This window comes from Schistocerca piceifrons, chromosome 10 (genome assembly GCF_021461385.2).
Source record: "Schistocerca piceifrons isolate TAMUIC-IGC-003096 chromosome 10, iqSchPice1.1, whole genome shotgun sequence".
NCBI lineage: Eukaryota > Metazoa > Arthropoda > Insecta > Orthoptera > Acrididae > Schistocerca > Schistocerca piceifrons.
The window spans coordinates 31,736,726-31,757,518 of NC_060147.1; the positions used below are offsets into that span (position 1 = coordinate 31,736,726).

A 20,793-nucleotide genomic window follows, 5' to 3' on the forward strand; every position below is an offset into this window, starting at 1 on the left:
ATCACAACTCCTTTCACACATTTCGGCCTTTATGTGATGGTCCCCCATAAGGTTTTACCTCTATTTTTCAAAGTTTTCCAGAAGAGCAAGCCAATTGGTGAAGGGCGCCTTACATGGTGCATTGTGTCCATAATGCGCTGCGACCTATCCCATCCTTTGTGGACGTGGATCTGCACTTCTGCTCATTCTCCAACCGTTCGGTGAGGTCACCCTCCTGGGTGCGTATTTTTCCATCAACTGTGCAGTATCGTTTCCTATGCTGTTGATGAAATGGACTTGTTTGCTTGGTTGCGCCTGATATCCAGCACGGTAGCCAGTCCGTTGTGATGGGGCCGCCATGTACCTTGTTCGTTGTAGCCCCCTGAGCACACAGCGATTGCTGTGTTGATGCCTGTGTTGTTAACTCCCTACGTATGTCGAGGAGTAGATGCCTGTCACCCTGTGGAATCGGGACTCGGGGCAATGGCCATCCTGCCAGTTGGCCTTTGCTGGGTGGTGCCCCTGGGAAGGCCCCTGATCGGAGTGGGTGGCATCAGGGCAGATGACACGCAATAAAGCGTAGTGCATCATCTCTTGCTGGTGGTCAAACACCAGCTGTCTCTAAGAGCTCACAGGCTCAATTCAACGCACAGAAGTATGACCCCAAATCGTTTCTCTCCCTGACCACACTATGGGAGGAACGTCAGGCTAAGGATGGCAGCGGCTCTTACTCGCCCCAGTACTTTGTATGTTAAAGAGCTGATGAATAATCTTTCATGACAATGAAGCCTCAGTTTTTTGTTGAGCATTTAGATGGCAAGTTTGGAGTGGTGGAGGGCTTGTCCAGAATGAGATCTGGGTCAGTCCTGATTAACACTGCATCCTCTGCCCAGTCACGGACGTCACTCGCTTTTGACAAGCTGAGGGATGTTTCTGTAACTGTCACGGCCCATAAGAGCTTAAATATGGCCCAGGGTATCATATTTCACAAGGACCTTTTTTTGCAGTCTGACGATGAGCTGTGCGTCAATTTAGAGCGGTGAGGTGTACATTTCATTCGGCGTGTCCACAGCGATCCGAGGGATAATCAGGTTGCCACCGCTACCTTAATCTTGGTCTTCGAGGGTGACACATTACCTGAGAAGGTCAAGGTGACGGTCTACTGCTGTGATGTAAAGTCCTATATCCCTCCCTGATGCCGTGCTTTAAATGCTGGAAATTTTTGCAATATGTCTTCCTGCTGTACTTTCAGCATCACATGTTGAGATTGTGGACGCTCATCACATCCCAATACTCCATGTGTCCCGCCTCCCATCTGTGTCAACTGCGAAGAGCACCATGCGCCTTGCTCACCTGACTGCAGGATTCTCCAGGAAAAAAGGAAAATCATGGAGTACAAGACCCTGGACAGACTGACCTACACTGAGGCTAAGAGGAAATTTGAATGTCTACATCCTGTACGTATCCCTACAACAGTTCTAGCCCCCACCATCCCCGGTCACCTCCCAGAGCCAGAAGACTACTCCTGCTCCCTCCCTGTTGCTCCTGCACTACCTACTTCGGGAGCAACGTCCCCCAACTATCGGGGACATCAGTCGCCACTTCTGTGCTGGAGAAGCGTAAGTCTTCTTTGGCTCCTCTCTCTAGGAAGGAGTCCCTTGGTTCGCTCACTTTCCAGGTTTCTGGTAGTGGAAAGATAATATCTGCCTGTGGCTGAAGAGCCCAAAAGCAGCTGGTCGTAGGGCTTCGCACTCATCCTCAGTCCCAGAGATTGGATCAGTGAAGTGCTCCCAGCCAGAGAAACCCAAGGAGCAGGGAGAGAAATCCAAAAAGATGATCCCCAAGACCAAGGGAATTGCAGTGGGACCCACACCACCGCTACCTACAAGCTCTGCATCTGCAGATGAGGTGGAGATTCTGGCATCTGCTGAGGACCTAGATCTCACCGGACCCTAAGACACAATGAATATAGACTGCTCAGGCAATAAGTCAGTGGCAGCAGGTGACTCTGAGGTGTAAACTGCCTCATTGAGTGTTCCATTCCTTCACAGTTTCACGATGATGTCATCCTCCAGTGGAACTGCAGCGTTTTTTTCCACTGCCTGGCTGAGCTATGGCAACTGTTAAACTTTACACATGCTTTCTGCATTGCCCTCCGGGTAACCTGGTTCCCGGCAATGTGGACTCCTGCCCTCCGCAGCTATAAGGAATATTACAGGAACCGTAGTGACTATAATAGAGTGTCAGATGGAGTTTGCGTTTATGTCCTAAACTCAGTCTGTTGTGAAACTGTGCATCTTCAAACTCCTCTTGAAGCTGTGGCTGTCAGAATAAGGATGACGCAGGAAATAACTGTCAGCTGATAGGTATTCCTGTTTGAAGTCAGCTGAGTATTCCTGCTTAAGGGAAGTCTCTCTAACAAAGAAACCACTTTCGACAAAGCTTAGGTATCCGAGTAATGAGGGAATTAGTATATTTCATCAAAATATACGAGGTATTAGAGATAAAGTTAGTGAACTGCTTATAGATGTTGACTCCAAAATTATTGGTATGTCTGAACGCTTCTTAAATAAGGAGATAATTCAGAGGCTTCCTTTACCAGGATACAGGTTGGCTGGCAGCTTTTCTAGGAGCTCTTTGCGGTGTGGGGGAATAGCCATGTATGTGAAAAACAGTATCCCATTGGAGTCAATTGATGTTTCAAAGTACTGCACTGAAAAGGTTTTTGAATGTTGTGCAGGTGTGGTTAAATTTAGTGGAGTTAAACTTCTAACTGTTGTTATTTATAGATCCCCAGACACCGATTTCACAACATTTTTGCTAAAGCTAGAGGAGGTGCTGGTTCACTTTATAGGAAATACAAAAAGTTAGTTATATGTGGTGACTTCAATATTAATTGTATAAGTGATTGTGCAAGGAAAAGGGTGCTGGTAGACCTCCTTAATTCATACAATCTTATGCAAACCGTATTCTTTCAAACGAGAGTGCAAGGGAACAGTAGAACAACCATAGACAACATTTTTGATCATTCCTCATTACTAGAAGGGCATTCTGTTAGCAAAAAAGTGATTGGCCTTTCAGATCATGATGCACAACTTTTAACTCTAAAAGATTTTTGTGCTGCAACACATGTTAAGTATAGTTATCAACTTTTTAGGAAAGCTGATCCAGTTGCTGTAGAGACCTTTGTAAACCTTATCAAGGAACAAGAGTGGCAAGATGTTTATAGTGCTGATACAGTAGACAATAAATATAATGCTTTCCTCAAGACTTTTCTCGTGCTCTTTGAAAGTTTCTTTCCATTAGAACGTTCAAAACAGGGTACTAGCACAAACAGGCAGCCTGGGTGGCTGACTAGAGGGATAAGAATATCCTGTAGAACAAAATGGCAATTATATCAAAACGTTAGAAAGAGTCAAAATCTAAATGCAGCAGCCCATTACAAACAGTATTGTAAGGTGCTTAAAAAAGTTATTAGGAAGGCAAAAAGTATGTGGTATGCAGATAGAATAGCTAAATCACAGGATAAAATTAAAACCACGTGGTCAGTCATAAAGGAAGTGGCTGGTCTGCAGAGACAGGTCGAGGATATAGAATCAGTGCGTAGTGGGAATGTCCGTGTTACTGATAACTCGCATATATGTACGGTATTTAATAATCACTTTCTGAATATAGCAGGTGAACTAAAAAGAAACCTATTCCCAACAGGGAATCATATAGCGCTCGTAGAAAAAAGTGTTCAGAGACTGTTACCTGAAATGCTCCTCCATGATACTGACAAGAGGGAGATTGAGTTGATAATTAAATCACTAAAGACCAAGAACTGTCATGGATATGACGGAGTATCTAGGAGAATACTTAAGTATTGTTCTATCTATGTTAGCCCAGTACTTAGCCATATCTGTAACTTTTCCTTTAGGAGTGGTCGGTTTCCTGACCGATTAAAGTACTCGGTAGTGAAGCCACTTTATAAAAAGGGAGACAGGGATAATGTTGACAATTATAGACCTATTATGCCATCGGTGTTTACTAAAGTTATCGAGAAGGTTGTATATACAAGGTTACTGGAGCATTTAAATTCACGTAATTTGCTGTCAAATGTACAGTTTGGTTTTAGAAATAGTTTAACAACTGAAAATGCTATATTCTCTTTTCTCTGTGAGGTTTCGGATGGATTAAATAAAAGGTTGCAAACGCTAGGTGTTTTCTTTGGTTTAACGAAAGCTTTTGACTGTGTTGACCACAAAATATTATTGCAGAAGTTGGACCATTATGGAGTAAGGGAAGTAGCTTACAATTGGTTCACCTCTTACTTTAAGAACAGAAAGCAGAAGGTAACCCGCAATATTGAGAGTGGTAGTGATGTTCAGTGCCAATGGGGCACTGTTAAGTGGGGCGTTCCCCAAGGGTCGGTGCTGGGGCCACTGCTGTTTCTTATTTATATAAATGATATGCCTTCTAGTATTACAGGTGATTCAAAAATATTTCTGTTTGCTGATGACACCAGCTTGGTAGTGAAGGATCTAGTGTGTAATATTGAAACATTATCGAATAATGTAGTTCATGAAATAAGTTCGTGGCTTGTGGAAAATAATTTGATGCTAAATCACAGTAAGACTCAGTGTTTACAGTTTCTAACTCACAATTCAACAAGAACTGATATTTTGATCAGACAGAATGGGCATATTATAAGCGAGACGGAACAGTTAAAGTTCCTAGGCGTTCGGATAGATAATAAGCTGTTGTGGAAAGCCCATGTTAAGGATCTTGTTCAGAAACTAAATGCTGCTTTATTTACCATTAGAACAGTATCTGGAATATGTGACAGTTCAACACGAAAAGTAGTCTACTTCGCATATTTTCATACGCTTATGTCATATGGTATTATTTTTCGGAGTAATTCTTCTGATTCAAAAAGGGTATTTTTGGCTCAAAAACGGGTTGTTCGAGCTATATGTGGTGTTAAGTTCAAGAACTGTTGTCGACCCCTATTCAACAGTCTGGGAATTCTGACATTGCCCTCACAGTATATATTTTCTTTAATGTCGTTTGTTGTTAGCAATATTAGCTTATTCCCAAGAGTTAGCAGCTTTCACTCAGTTAATACTAGGCAGAAATCAAATCTGCAGGTGGAATGCACTTCCTTGACTCTTGTGCAGAAAGGAGTGCACTATTCTGCTGCATCCATTTTCAATAAGGTACCACAAGAACTCAAAAATCTTAGCAGTAGCCCAAACGCTTTTAAGTCTAAACTGAAGAGTTTCCTCATGGTTCACTCCTTCTATTCTGTCGAGGAGCTCCTGGAAGAGCTGAAAAATTGAGCAAATTCCAGTGTTACATAGTTGATTTTCGTTATTTAAACTTACGAATTGTCGCCTGAATACGTTTCTTGTATTTCATTTTATCTGTTTATACTATCGTGTTATAATTTCATGTATTGAGTCGTTCCGTGACCATGGAGACTTCTTAATTTGGTGCCACGGAACAATAAATAAAGAAGGAAGAAGAAGAAGAAGCAATGTATATCTTCCTTGAGATGGTGCAGTACCCCTGAATGTATTAGGTGCAGTGATTGATCAACTCCCTAAACCTACCCTACTTTTGAGAGATTTTAACGCCCATAACCCCTTGTGGGGTGGCACCGTGCTTTTTGGCCGAGGCAGAGATGTTGAAACTTTGATGTCTCAGTTCGACCTCTGGCTCGTAAATACTGAGGCCACCACACATTTCAGTGTGGCTCATGGTAGTTACTCAGCCATTGATTTATCAATTTGCAGCCCAGGACTTATCCCATCTATCCACTGGAGAGCACATGACGACCTGTGTGGTAGTGACCACTTCCCCACCTTCCTGTCACTGCCCCGGCTTCAGGCCCATGGATGCCTGCCTAGATGAGGTTTAAACAAGATAGACTGAGAAACTTTCACCTCTGCTGTCACCATTGAATCTCCCCCACACGGGAACATCCATGTGATGGTTGAGCAGGTGACAACAACAATCGTTTCTGCGGCAGAAAACACGATCCCTCACTCTTTAGGGTGCCCCTGGCAAAAGGCAGTCCCTTGGTGGTCGCCAGAAGTTGCTGAAGTAATTAAGGAGTGTCGGTGAGCTCTACAGTGGCATAAGCAGCACCCTTCCCTGGAGCACCTCACAGCCTTTAAACAGCTCTGTGCCCGCGTTCGCCAACTTATCAAACGACGGAAGCAGGAGTGTTTGGAGGAATACGTCTCGACTATTGGGTGCCATACATCATCTTCCCCAGTCTGGGCAAGGATCAAACATGTTTTTGGGTACCAGACCCCCAACAGGTGTTCTTGGTGTTAACATAAATGGTGTGTTATCTACCAATGCAATCGGGATTGCCCAGCACTTTGCTGAGCAGTGTGTTCGAGCCCCTGCGTCGAATTACGCCTCCAGCCTTACGCACTCTCAAATGGCTACTGGAAGGGAAAGTCCTGTCATTCACTACACGCCACAGTGAATCCTATAACGCCCCATTTAGAGAGCGTGAGCTCCTCAGTGCCCTGTCACATTGCCCCGACACTGCTCCTGGACCAGATTGGATCCACAGTCAGATGACTAAACATCTCTCATCTGACTAAAAGCGACATCTACTTGTCATCTTTGACCGCATCTGGTGCGATGGCATCTTACCATCACAATGGCGGGAGAGCACCATCATTCTGGTGCTCAAACCTGGTAAAAACCGCTTGATGTGGATAGCTATTGGCCCATCAACCTCATCAACATTCTTTGTAAGCTGCTGGAAAGTATGGTGTGTCGGCAGTTGGGTTGGGTCCTGGAGTCATGTGACCTACTAGCTCCATGTCAGAGCGGCTTCCGCCAGGGTCGCTCTACCACTGATAATCTTGTGTCCCTCGAGTCTGCCGCCCAGTTGCCATCTTTTTTTGTTTAGGAATAGCATATGACACCACCTGGCGACATCATGTCCATGCCACATGATACTAGTGGGGTCTCCGAGGCCCTCTCCTGATTTTTATCCAAAATTTCCTGTCACTTCGTACTTTTCTGTGTCCAAGTTCGTGCGTCCCATAGTTCTCCCCCATATCCAGGAGAATGGGGTCCCGCAGGCCTCTGTATTGAGTGTGTGCCTATTTTTATTGGCCATTAATGGTCTAGCAGCAGCTGTAGGGCCATCCGTCTCACCTTCTCTGTATGCAGACGACTTCTGCATTTTGTACTGCTCCAGCAGTGCTGATGTTGCTGAGCGGCACCTACAGGGAGCCATCCATAAGGTGCAGTCATGGGCTCTAGCCCACAGTTTCCAGTTTTCGGCCTCAAAGTCGTGTGTTATGCACTTCTGTCGGTGTCGTGCCATTCATCTGGAAGTAGAACTTCACTTAATGACGATCCACTCACTGTAGTGGAAACACATCGATTCTTAGGACAGGTTTTCGACGCCCAATTGACTTGGCTTCCTCACCTTCGTCAGCTTAAGTGGAAGTGCTGGCAGCACCTCAGTGCCCTCTGCTGCCGGAGCAACACCAACTGGAGTGCAATCGCTCTACACTGCTGCAGCTCTACAGAGCCCTTATTCAATCCCGCCTTGACTATGGGAGTCTGGTTTATTGTTCGGCAGCGCCTCCAGCATTGCATTTACTCGACCCTGTGCTCCACTGTGGGTTTCGATTAGCGACAGGAGCTTTTAGGACGAGTCCGGTGACGAGCATTCTGGTGCTGGCCGGAGTCCTTCCATTGCAGGTTAGGCGTGCACAACTGCTGGCCAGTTCCATTGCACACGTTCATAGTTCTCCTGTGAATCCGAATTACTGTCTCGTTTACCCACCCGTGGTGGTTCATCTCCCACATTGGCGGCCCAGGTCAGGGTTCCTAATTGCAGTTCATGTCCGACCACTTTTTTCCAAGCTAGATTCCTGGCCTTTACGACCTATACTTGAGGTCCATTCATGTACACCTCCATGGGGTACACCTAAGGTGCAGTGTTGCCTGGATCTTTCACATTAGCTTAAAGACTCAGTTAACCATGCGGCTCTCCGCTGCCACTTCCTCTCGATTCTTGACATGTACCGAGTCCACGAAGTGGTTTACACCGATGGATCGATGACTGATGCTCACGTCAGCTTCGAATATGTCCATGGAGGACATATTGAACAGCATTCCTTGCTCAATGGCTGCAGTGTTTTCACTGCCGAGCTGGTGGCTATATCTCGTGCTCTTGAGCACATGTGCTCGTGCCCTGGGAAGTTGTTTCTTCTGTGTACTGACTCCTTGAGCAGCCTACAAGCTATCGACGTGTTATCTTCGTCATACTTTGAGAGTCCATCTATGCCCTGGAACGGTCCAGTGGCATTTGTCTGGACCCCAGGTCACGTCGGAATCCCAGGAAATGAACTTGCCGACAGGCTGGCCAAGCAGGCAACGTGGAAACTGCTTATGGAGATCAGCTTCTCTGCAACTGACCTGCTTTCAGTACCATGCCACAAGGTTTTGCGGCTTTGGGAGGTGGAATGGTATAGCCTCAGCACGCACAACAAGCTGTGTGCCATTAAGGAGACTACGAATGTGTGGAAGACCTCCACGCGGGCCTCTCGCAGGGACTATGTGGTTCTCTGTCGGCTCCCCATTGGCCACACTTGGGTGACACATGGCTACCTCCTGCACCATATCTTGGTGAGCTGTCCTTCTTTGGCTGCCCTGCAACAGACTCTTCAGTTACCGGACTCGTTGCCATTAATTTTAGCTGACAACACCTCATCGGCCAATTTAGTTTTACGTTTTATACGTGACGGTGCGTTTTTATCATTCTATATCAGTTTTCGCACATGTCCTTGGTCCTTGTGTTCTCCACTCCAATGCTTTTAGGCTGGATGTTTTAATGTGTCGCAGAGTGGCTGGTGTTTCCTTTTTATTCTCATGGTCGGCCAGCCACGGTCATCTGCTCTTGTTTTTATCCCTTTTGCCAGTTTCTTGCCTCTCTCTGGTTTTCTTTTCTTGTTTTGCCCATAGTAGTGTTGGTTGTCCTTCTGGTCCATTCTCCTGTTATTGTGGTGTATATCTCCTTTCTTTTCTTCTTTCCCTTGTGTAATTATTTTACCAAGAACAAGTGACCGATGACCTCACAGTTTTGGTCCCCCCCCCCCCGTCCCCCCCCCTCCTGTAAACCAACCAATCTAGTGCGTAACTGCACTTGTCACTATCTTTGGACTGAAGCTGTCATAGTGCTTACTAATGTACTGTCTCTGACCACTTATCGCTGATGCCTATATCTGGCTCTTCATTTTTATCTACCCTCATCCTCACCACATGTGGGTCTTTCTCTCCTCCCTGACAAAGGAACTAGCATCCATTGTGGATTCGGTCTCCTGCATAACATATCATTCTCTCAGTACACAATCAGAAACTCACCTCTTTCACACACCTACAGCTTCCCATGTTCATTTGTGTGTGCCATGTACAGGGTTATTACAAATGATTGAAGCGATTTCACAGCTCTACAATAACTTTATTATTTGAGATATTTTCACAATGCTTTGCACACACATATAAAAACTCAAAAAGTTTTTTTAGGCATTCACAAATGTTCGATATGTGCCCCTTTAGTGATTCGGCAGACATCAAGCCGATAATCAAGTTCCTCCCACACTCTGCGCAACATGTCCCCATCAATGAGTTCGAAAGCATCGTTGATGCGAGCTCGCAGTTCTGGCACATTTCTTGGTAGAAGAGGTTTAAACACTGAATCTTTCACATAACCCCACAGAAAGAAATCGCATGGGGTTAAGTCGAGAGAACGTGGAGGCCATGACACGAATTGCTGATCATGATCTCCACCACGACCGATCCATCGGTTTTCCATTCTCCTGTTTAAGAAATGCCGAACATCATGATGGAAGTGCAGTGGAGCACCATCCTGTTGAAAGATGAAGTCGGTGCTGCCGGTCTCCAGTTGTGGCATGAGCCAATTTTCCAGCGTGTCCAGATACACGTGTCCTGTACCGTTTTTTTCACAGAAGAAAAAGGGGCCGTAAACTTTAAACCGTGAGATTGCACAAAACACGTTAACTTTTGGTGAATTGCGAATTTGCTGCACGAATGCGTGAGGATTCTCTACCGCCCTGATTCACACATTGTGTCTGTTCACTTCACCATTAAGAAAAAATGTTGCTTCGTCACTGAAAACAAGTTTCGCACTGAACGCATCGTCTTCCATGAGCTGTTGCAACCGCGCCGAAAATTCAGAGCGTTTGACTTTGTCATCGGGTGTCAGGGCTTGTAGCAATTGTAAACGGTAAGGCTTCTGCTTTAGCCTTTTCCGTAAGATTTTCCAAACCGTCGGCGGTGGTATGTTTAAGCTCCCTGCTTGCTTTATTTGTCGAATTCCGCGGGCTACGCGTGAAACTTGCCTGCACCCGTTCAACCGTTTCTTCGCTCACTGCAGGCCGACCCGTTGATTTCCCCTTACAGAGGCATCCAGAAGCTTTAAACTGCGCATACCATCACCGAATGGAGTTAGCAGCTGGTGGACCTTTGTTGAACTTCGTCCTGAAGTGTCGTTGCACTGTTATGACTGACTGATGTGAGTGCATTTCAAGCACGACATACGCTTTCTCAGCTCCTGTCGCCATTTTGTCTCACTGCGCTCTCGAGCGCTCTGGCGGCAGAAACCTGAAGTGCGGCTTCAACCGAACAAAACTTTTGAGTTTTTTTACGTATCTGTAGTGTGTCGTGACCATATGTCAATGAATGGAGCTACAGTGAATTTATGAAATCGCTTCAATCATTTGTAGTAGCCCTGTATGTTTGTAAAAATGTCATTCCTTTATTCATCACAACTATTTATTGCTCATTGCTACTTTATATTGCCATGGCCCCATGAGAGAAGCTAATTTCATGTACACGCCTAAGACTTTCCATAGTCACCATTGTCTATGCTAGTAACTCACTCACACTAATTATGTAGTAATTACAAAGGCAAGCTGAAAAGTAATGCCGCAGGATTTGTGTGAAAACTCTCAAAGCTGTTTAAAGAAAACAAACATTGTCATTTAACATATTTATTATACATGCTGTAGTCACTCTGCCGACAAACTCGTTTCTCCCAATGAGAGACCAGTTCATTGATACTGTAACCGTAGAATATTTTACTTTGTTTCCGAAGCCACAGCCTCGCCCCTGCTTGCACATCTTTTCATCGCCATCAAAGTGAAGTCCTCGGAGATGTTCTTAAAATTGGGTAGGGCCAAGTCGAGACTGTTTGGAGGATGATCGACAACAGTGAGCCCGAGGTGTCAGGTTGTTGCAGATGTCACTGTGCTTTGCTCTGCTGAAGGAGAGGGCGCTCCATGTGTGGACGAACTCTTCAGTTTTGAGACTCGAGTACAACACACTTTCTTGTGTACCAACATAGTTAAGTTACACCTCAAAATTTGGAGCCTTGTAGCTGCATAGCACTGCAAATATGCAGATGTGAAGAATAAAGATGTAGAATGTTAACATTTGTTTCATTTAAAAAGTTTTAAGGGTTTTCGTATAAAAAATTCAGAGGCGTTACTTTTCAATGTGCCGTCGTGTTTCACTCTGTTTATCTGTAATTTCTTGACTGAAATGTACATTATTGGAATTAGTCATGGATATCATGAGGCAGTGCGATGGAAGTATCCTAAAACATAACATTCTTTTGTTTTGCAAACATTGTGGTAACTCATGTCTCAATTTGCATTATTTTCGCCTACAGTAAGCGCTAACATCTAGATATATGTAATACAGACAGTAATGTCCTCTAACACCTCCACCTTATGATGAGCATGCAGTTGCTTGAAAACTAGTTAATGGTACACTAAATTATATCGAATTCTAAAAGTGATTGGTTGGATATCCTTGTATATAAAATTCTTGTGTCACAGTGTTAGTTGCCATACCCCTCCGAAACGGCTCTGTCGGTTCTGATGAAATTTTACATGTATATTCTATAGATCTGAGAAATGGTCGTAATCTATTTTTCATACCCCTATGTGATCAAGATGGTCCACCCCAAAATTTTTTTCTTATTTTTAGGACAGAACTTTTTATTTTTATTTGTTATGATGTGGCATTAAAAAAATACACACAACCCTAAATTTCACCCTTCTACCACCAACCCCTATTTTTTAATAGTGATTTTAGTAATTTAATAATTTTTAACCCTGGTTGATAACTAATCAGTTATCACTTGATCAGTGGCTCGATCGATTCTGATGAAATTTTACATGTATATTCGGTACGTCTGAGAATTGGCCGTAATCTATTTTTCATACCCCTAAGTGATAAGGGTAGTCCACCCAAAAAATTTTCTTAGTTTTTGGACAGAACTTTTTATTTTTATTTTTTTATCATGTGATGTTAAAAACTACACACAACCGTAAATTTTCACCCTTTACCACCAACCCCTATTTTTTAATAACGATTTTAGTAATTTAATAATTTTGAACCCCGGTCAATAAATGATCAATTATCACTTGATCAGTTATTCCCACCAGGTGTCTACTGGTGATAGTCTTTCACTATTCGATCGATAGGTAATTGAAGAAAACGTACCAAAAGTAACGACTCGAATATCCCTCTTTGAATCGACATAACTAGATCAACTAGGTAGCACGCGTCATTCGCCAAACCATCATTTAGGCCTAACGCACATGCATTGATTTAAATATATCGTACAATCAAATTCTTTTAGTGGAACAAAGAAATTCCTATGCTTTCCTTTGTTCCTCTAAAAGAATTTAATCATACAATTTTATTTTTGGCCGTCTAGGGGCCGCGTTAAACAACTATTTTTCAATGTACGAGGGTTATTCCAAAAGTAAGGTCCGGTTATAAAAAAAAAATCAAAACTAAAATGTTTTTTCAAAACAATTGTTTTATTTACATTCCTTACATCTTTATCTATTTTTCTACATAACTTCCATACTTATTTAAACATTTGTCACATCGTTCAACAAGCTTTTGAATGCCCATGTTATAGAAATCGGCCGCCTGTGACGATAACCAGTCCTTAACTGCTTCTTTCACTTCATCATCTGTGTCGAAGCGCTTGCCGCCGAGAAACTCCTTTAAGTAACGGAACAGGTGGAAATCACTTGGCGCCAGGTCGGGACTGTAAGGAGGATGGTCCATCTGTTCCCATCCAAATTTCTTGATCAGAGCTTGCGTTTCATTTGCAGTGTGGGGTCTGGCATTGTCATGCAACAACAAGATTCCAGACGACAAAAGACCACGTCGCTTATTCTGGATTGCACGTCGAAGTTTAGTCAGGGTAGCGCAGTAGGCGGCTTTATTAATCGTTGTTCCTCTCTCCATAAAGTCGACTAACAATACTCCACGTCTATCCCAGAACACAGTCGCCATAACCTTACGTGTTGAGATTGTCTGCTTTGCCTTGACCTTGACTGGCGATGACGTGTGACGCCATTGCATTGACTGACGTTTAGACTCTGGAGTGATGTGAGAAACCCATGTCTCATCCCCTGTGACAACATTGTCTAAAAGACTGTCACCTTCCTTATGATATCGCTCCAAAAAATCAAGAGCAAAAGCCATTCTTTTCATTCGTTGGGGCTCAGTAAGCAGCCTGGGAACCCAACGGGCACACAATTTGTGAAACTTCAAATGTTCAGACACAATTCTGTACAAAGTTGTTCTACTCACATTCGGAAAATGCATGTCTACGTCTGTAATAGTGAATCGGCGATCTTCACGAATTTTTTTGTCAACTGCATTGACCAAATCGTCTGAAATCACTGATGGTCGGCCACACCGTGGTTCATCGTGCACATTATCCCGTCCTTCATTAAAAGCTCGCACCCACTTGCGCACTTTACTGTCGCTCATTGTGTTAGGACCGTACACTTCAGTAATCTGCCGATGGATTTCCGCCGCTGAATTGTTTCTTGCAGACAAAAACCGTATCACTGCCCTTACTTCACAATCGGCAGGCTGATCAATTGTCTTAAACATTGTAAAGTGACACTGTGAACTACACTCAGCAACAGTAACAAAGCGAATGGCGGCGTTTGACGCGCAAGGCTTGCCGGGAGTCGGCGCGCATGCGTGTTTTGTCATTGGCGCCAAATTTCAATAGTTACGGCGAATCGGACCTTACTTTTGGAATAACCCTCGTACATTTCTCCTATTGCGCTCCTCCTCTTTTCTCTTCTGCCAATATGTCTTCACCCTCTCTCTTTGCTGCTCCCTTCGGTCTTCTGTCCACACTGTTCCCCCAGTTCTTCTCTTCTTCACTTCAAATCCTTCAAAATGTTGAATTTTGTCTCTCATTAAGTCTCTGTTGGTTATATCATCTTCTCCTATACCCATCTCCTCTAAGTCTGCTTTGACTTCTTTGAACCAGGTAATTTGGGTTCTGGGGTTCTTGTCAAAAAACATGAATATTTTCTTTGTCAGCCTTTCATCATTCATTCTTTTCAAATGGGCGTAAAAGCTTACTCTTCTCTTCCTCATAGTATCTCCCACGTTCTCAATTTTGTCATACACTTCTCTATTACTTCTAAGCTTCCAAGTCCCATTCTCAAACCTCGGCCCAAGTACTCTTCTAATGATTTTTCGCTCCTTTTTTGCTATAGCTTCCATTTCCTTGTTAGTGTTCATTGCTAAACATTCAGATGCATACAGACACTCTGGCTTAATCACAGTGTTGTAGTGCCTTATTTTTGCGTTAATTGATACTGACTTCTTGTTGTACACATTCTTTGTTAGCTAGAATGCCATTTCCATTTTTCTTGTTCTTGTTTTATTTCCTTCTTTATCTGAAGCATTGGGCTGGATGATTTCCCCTAAATATTTGAAATTAGAAACCTTCTTTATCTGGCCATACTTTGTAATCATATTGTTCGGTGCCTCTTTTACATTGGTTAGGTACTCTGTCTTTTCAAAGGAGATTTTCAGTCCTGCTTTTTCTGCTGTTTCATTCAGAATATTGATCTGTTTGACTGCTTCTTCCAAACTTCCTGCCAGAATCGCTAAGTCATCAGCAAAAGCGAGGCAATCTACTTCTAATCCATCCTTTATTCTTCCTAATCTGATTTTTTGTATTCCTTCTTCAGTCGTTTTCTTCCTACACTCTCTAATAACTTTTTCTAACACACAGTTGAATAGGGTAGGTGACAACCCATCTCCTTGTCTTAATCCTGTTCTGATTTTGAATGGTCTGGATACCTCACCACGGAACTTTACTTTTGCATAGGTATCCGTAAGTGTTTCTTTGACGATTGCGACTGTTTTCTTGTCTGCTCCAAACTCCCTAAGGATGTTAACCAAGGTTGTTCTGTCAATGGAGTCGTACGCCTTCTTGAAGTCAACAAACGTGATAAAGATGTCTTTTCCTCTTAATTGTCTATATTTAATAATTAACTTCAAGTTTAAAATTTGCTCCGCACAAGATCTTCCCTTCCTAAAGCCTGCTTGGTATTCACCAATTTCTTGATCAAGTTGTTTCTCCAATCTGTTTTGTAGGGCCTTAGATAGAATTTTATACGTTACCGGAAGTAAAGATATCCCTCTGTAGTTATTAGCATCGGTTTTATCCCCTTTCTTGAAGATGGGGTGGATTAATGCAGTTTTCCATTCTTCCGGTATATGTTCCATTATCCAAATCTCATTGATTATTCCCAGTAGTTTTTCTTGAGTTGTATTAACCACACTTTTCCACATTTCTGCAATTATCATGTCTTCCCCTGGTGCTTTATTGTTCTTAAGGTTTTTAATGATTTCTATGAGGCATGGGGGTTCAGAATTATTGTTTACTTTGTTTGGGGTGTTGGCTGGTAATTTTTCAATAGGCTCCTGACAGTTGAGGAGTTGTTCAAAATATTTTGCTGATATTTCACAATTTTCTTCATTATTCATTGCCAGTTTTCCACTGGTATCTTTAAAACACAGATTTGGTGCTACATATTTTTGTAGTTTCTGTCTGAATGTGCTGTAAAAGGATCTGTTGTTGTTTCTCTTAAAATCTTTATCCATTTGTGTGAGTTGGTTCTTTTCAAATAGTCTTTTTACTGATCTAATGAGTTTTGCTGTAGAAGATCTTTGCTGTTTGAACTCCAGGTAGTCCTTATCACTTTTGGTTGAGTGCCATTTCTTCCATGCCTTCATCCTTTGTTTTATTGCTTCCTCACATATCTCATCCCACCATTCGTGTTTCTTTCTCTCTTTCATTTTTGCGACTTCTTGAGCAGATCTTATCATTCCTTCTTTTATATCTTCCCATTTATCCGAACATATAACTATGTTTTGACAGAATTCTTCTCTTTTCTCTTTCAAGATGTTTGCGTCTATCTTTTGAGTTTTCCTCTTTTGTATTTGTTTCTTTCTTTGTGGTATGAAATTTAATTTGATTGTCGATAAGTAGTGGTCAGTTACAATGTTTGCCCCTTTCCGAACTCTCACATTCATTATTTCCTTTTGATTATAGTGTATGATGGCTATGTGATCTATCTGGAACTCTCCAATACTTGTGTTTGGTGATTTCCATGTTTTCTGTTTCTTAGGAGGTTTTTTGAAATTTGTAGACATTAATTTTAAGTTATGACCCTTGCATAGTTCTATTAATCTTTCTCCATTTCTGTTTGTCCTTTTGTGAGCCGGGTAGTTTCCTACTGTTTTTTTGTATTTTTTTTCTTGGCCTATTTGTGCATTGAAGTCCCCAAACAGTATTTTCACATTTGATGTTGGGATTTTAGAAAGTTCGTGGTCTAGAGATTCCCAATATGTATCTACTTTCTGAGGGTTTTTCTTATTGTCATTGTTGATGGGTGCGTGGCAATTAATAAGTGTATAGGTTTTATTTAGGGCGCGGAATGTGAGAAAAGACAAGCGTTCATTAGGTGACTGGAAGTCGGTTATTGAGTTTACCCAGTTAGATTTCACGATGAAGCCTGTTCCAGGGTGGGGAAGGCCTCTTCCACATGGGTTCCAGCCTTTCTTTCCTTTAAATATCCTGTATCCTTCATAATCCATTAAATCTTCATCTGTAAATCTGGTTTCCTGCAGCGCACACATTTGGATTTTATATACCTTCAAGACTTTGGTGAGCTGCTTCAGTTTTCCCGGCTTCAAGAGCGAGTTAATATTTAGGGTTCCAAAGAAATATACGTTGTTTTTCTTCAGTTTAGAGGATTTTGAATTTCTTGAACGACATGGTGCTTCAGGCTCTCCAGAATCCTTAGACCTGATTGCGCTGCTGTTAGCGGCGGAGGATTGGTTACCTCCTGGAGTAGTTCTATCTAGAGAAATTGACATCATGCATAGTTGTTTGAAATTCAGGGGGGAGATGGCTTTTTGGGCCATTCCGAGGTTAAAACTGGGATTGTAAGTTCCAGAGTATGTGTTCAGCGGCCCCTAACATGGAGAATAGACGCTGTTTGTAGCCGCTCCTCTAGGAGTTCAGACGCTACATTTCGTTAGTTTTTGGTCCGCCCTGGGTATTTGATTTCCCCAGTACCATCTATATCTAGGAGGCATTCCCCTATCCGCCACCTGGGGAGATGCCCGATGTGGGTACTAACAACCCCACACGGGTTAATCATACAATATTTATACGTACAATAAAAATCGATGCGTGTGCGCTTGGCCTTATTCATAATGCTGGCGAATACGTTTCGACACAAAATTGCCGCTATGTTTGTATGCCCATAGACGAGCTGTGTATCGGCTGCAATTGTTAAATCCATGCGATCTACTGTAGAAACGCTAGAACTAATAGTAGCCGATGCTGCCGGACTTCCCCCTAAACCTTCTCTCACTCACCTAGAGGTTACCGACCATTATTATTGTTTGTGTCACGAGCTCCCACCAACAACGGCTATTGTGTTACATGTATACATTGTATTACCCGTATACATTATTCTTATAGACTAGAGATAATTTATATGGCAAAACAATGTTTCCGGGTCAGCTATAACATATAAAGATTTTCAGAGGTGGAACAAAGTTTGCCGGGTGTAGCTAATAATCTACATAAAATGCTAAAGGAACTATTAGTTCTAAAAGCTAGCTCGTAGTGTCCCTTTGACTTTTATGTTGTCTGTCGGCTCTACAGCACATTTTCCTAATTTCTTACTAGGTTGAATTTTCCTATAACACAGTGAACCGTGCATCTTGTGTTTTGCGTGCTTTCGTCTGTGAGAACATGAAAATTTACTCTTTGCTGCTTTTGCTGAAATAAACCTCTCCCCCTCTTCTCAGTGCAAAAAGCTGACTGACTAATTTCTCTGTAGTACTACCACATTTTGTATGGCAACTTGTGCTGTCCAGGTGACCTTAACATCAATGTAATGTAGTGTGGCTTTGGTAGTATACTTTGTAACTGTGTGGTATTTTACAGTAAGTTATTTACTTTATTGAAGTTACTGACAGTTGCAATGCTGTCTGTTTCAGCTTGTACCTGGTGGCGATATGCCTGATGCATAGGACCAAGAGGACAACTGCACACTTGCTTTTTGTTGCCCCACATGTGAATTTGTAAATAATGGAGTTTTACAGTAAATATATAAATGATTCAAAAGACAGGCTGTTTTATGTTCTCCTGTGGTGTTGATTTTGTGCTAGGAATTATTAAATGTCGATCACTTTGACTTCCGTATATGTTTTATAATAAAGAGATAATTTAGGATGTGTTTCAGACTGATCTAAAAGATTGTGACAGGCCGCTGAATAAAGTTTACTATTTTGTAATACTTCCTAGTTCAATGTTTATAGGTGTTAACAAACAGATAAAATGACCAGTTACTCATCTGGTCAGGTTTGTCATGTCTCTCTTGTGTTCTTGCTAACGTCCTTCATGTAGATGTTACAGGGTGTCCAGAAAAGGACTCCCTGATTTCAAAATTAAATATCTCGAAAACAAGGATCGATAGAGGAATGCAGTAAACGGTATGTTTATTGTGAAAGCTGTAAGAAGTTTATACAGCAGTTTGAAATAATAGTTACAAAAGCTGCTAACAGATGGCGCTGTAATCGCCATGCGTAATGCCTAGTATAAATAGTGATCCGAAGCCCAGAGCAATCAGTTCCACTATTGAAACGTGAAAGGAGGTTAGCGTACTGAAGGAAGAGAGTAAAACCATGTACTCCATTGAACAACACGTTTTTCTGGTGCTAGAGTACCACAGGTTAGAAGAGAGTCCTACGGCAACAAGGCGAAGTTTTCACGCATGATTTAACGTTCCAAAAGGACCCCATGCGAAAACCATTCATACGCTCTTTGCAAAATTTCAACGAACAGGCAGCGTAACTGATGATCTAGTGGGGCATGTTGGCCGCAAGCAAACCACAGTTACGCCTGAAAATATCGCCACAGTTTCTGGAATTATTCAGCGAAATCCAATGTCATCCGTCCGTAGAATTGCATCTGAGATTGGTTTGAAGCATTCCAGCACGCAGAAAATACTGAGAAAGAGCCTACACATGTTCCTATTCAAAATTCAAATGCACCAGGCCATACCCGTACGAGCTGCGCAACAAAGGGTTGCCTTTGCTAATCAGATGCTCACAATGATTGATAGTGAAGGATTTGATGTTGGCTGCATCTGGTTTACAGATGAAGCACACTACCACCTGAATGGATATGTGAATAAGCAGAACTGGCGATTTTGGGGTTCCGAAAAGCCATATTGGTGTGAAGCGAAACCCTTGTATTCTCCTAAAGTTACTGTGTCGGCTGCAGTATGCAGCAGAGGCATTATTGGCCCTTTTTTCATTCGAGAAACGGTCACTGGTGCATGTTACGTTGCAATTTTGGAACAATTTGTCACCACATGGCAAGCGTTACAGGATCGACCAGGTACTGAATGGTTTATGCAAGATGGAGCCTGACCACATCGGACCGAACAAGTGTTTTGCTTTCTTGAGGAATACTTCGGGAATCGAGTCATTGCTTTGGAATATCCCAAATTTACTGGTGCAGGCATGGATTGGCCTCCATATTCGCCGGATTTGACTCCCTGTGACTTTTTTATTGTGGGGCACAGTGAAAGACATGGTCTACCCGAAGCATCCCGCCACACTGGACGAGCTTGAATCGACGATCTCTGTGGCATGTGAATCCATTTCAGTTGAGACACTACGAAATGCGATGGCGAATTTCATTCTTCGTTTGCGCCCCTCTGTAGTGCCAATGGTGAACATTTTGAAAACATTGTGATGTGATTGTTTTAATACGATTGTTTTAATACGATTGTTTCACTTATGTATGCTGATATGAGCTGTACAGCGTACAGTGCCATCTGTTAGCAGCTTTTGTAACTATTATTTCAAACTGCTGTATAAACTTCTTGCAGCTTTCACAATAAACATACTGTTTACTGCATTCCTCTATCGATCTTTGTTTTCGAGATATTTAATTTTGAAATCAAGGAGCCCTTTTCTGGACACCCTGTAGTTTTCACAGCTTTGTCATATTGAATTTACAGAATTGGGTAAAATAATCACAGACTGTTATACACACTTCATTTAGAGAATGACTTCTAAAACAGTGACATCATATTAATTCCTCCATTCCCTTTTCTCTCCTCCCCTTGTACTATAATACCTCTGTAAGTGATCTGAGCTGCCAATATGTATGTGACTGTTTTGGTGTTCTATTGGTCCTCTGACATACAGTTCAGACATACCCTGTATCTAGTCTCTTATCTGTTATAAGACGACCTGTACTGACGTTAGTATTTGTTTAAAGAACTAAGTGTTAAAAAGAACAGTGGATCAGAAACTGCATGCTCAAAACGTTCACATTAGTGCTGTTGCTCAACTTGGTGTAAGTCATGATAATGCAAAGAGCAAGCT

The 20,793-nt window shown here is 42.5% G+C and overlaps 1 protein-coding gene across 1 annotated transcript in view; it reads left to right on the plus strand.

Annotated features, from left to right (window-relative positions):
* Positions 1–18,519, plus strand: part of LOC124718939 (U6 snRNA-associated Sm-like protein LSm5) — a 34,171-nt gene extending 15,652 nt beyond the window's left edge. Inside the window, exon 6 of the mRNA XM_047244604.1 lies at positions 18,391–18,519. Within this exon, the coding sequence (XP_047100560.1) occupies positions 18,391–18,423 (33 nt within the window). The 3' untranslated portion in view covers positions 18,424–18,519. The remainder of the gene's footprint in view (positions 1–18,390) is intronic.
* The last annotated feature ends 2,274 nt before the right edge of the window (positions 18,520–20,793 follow it).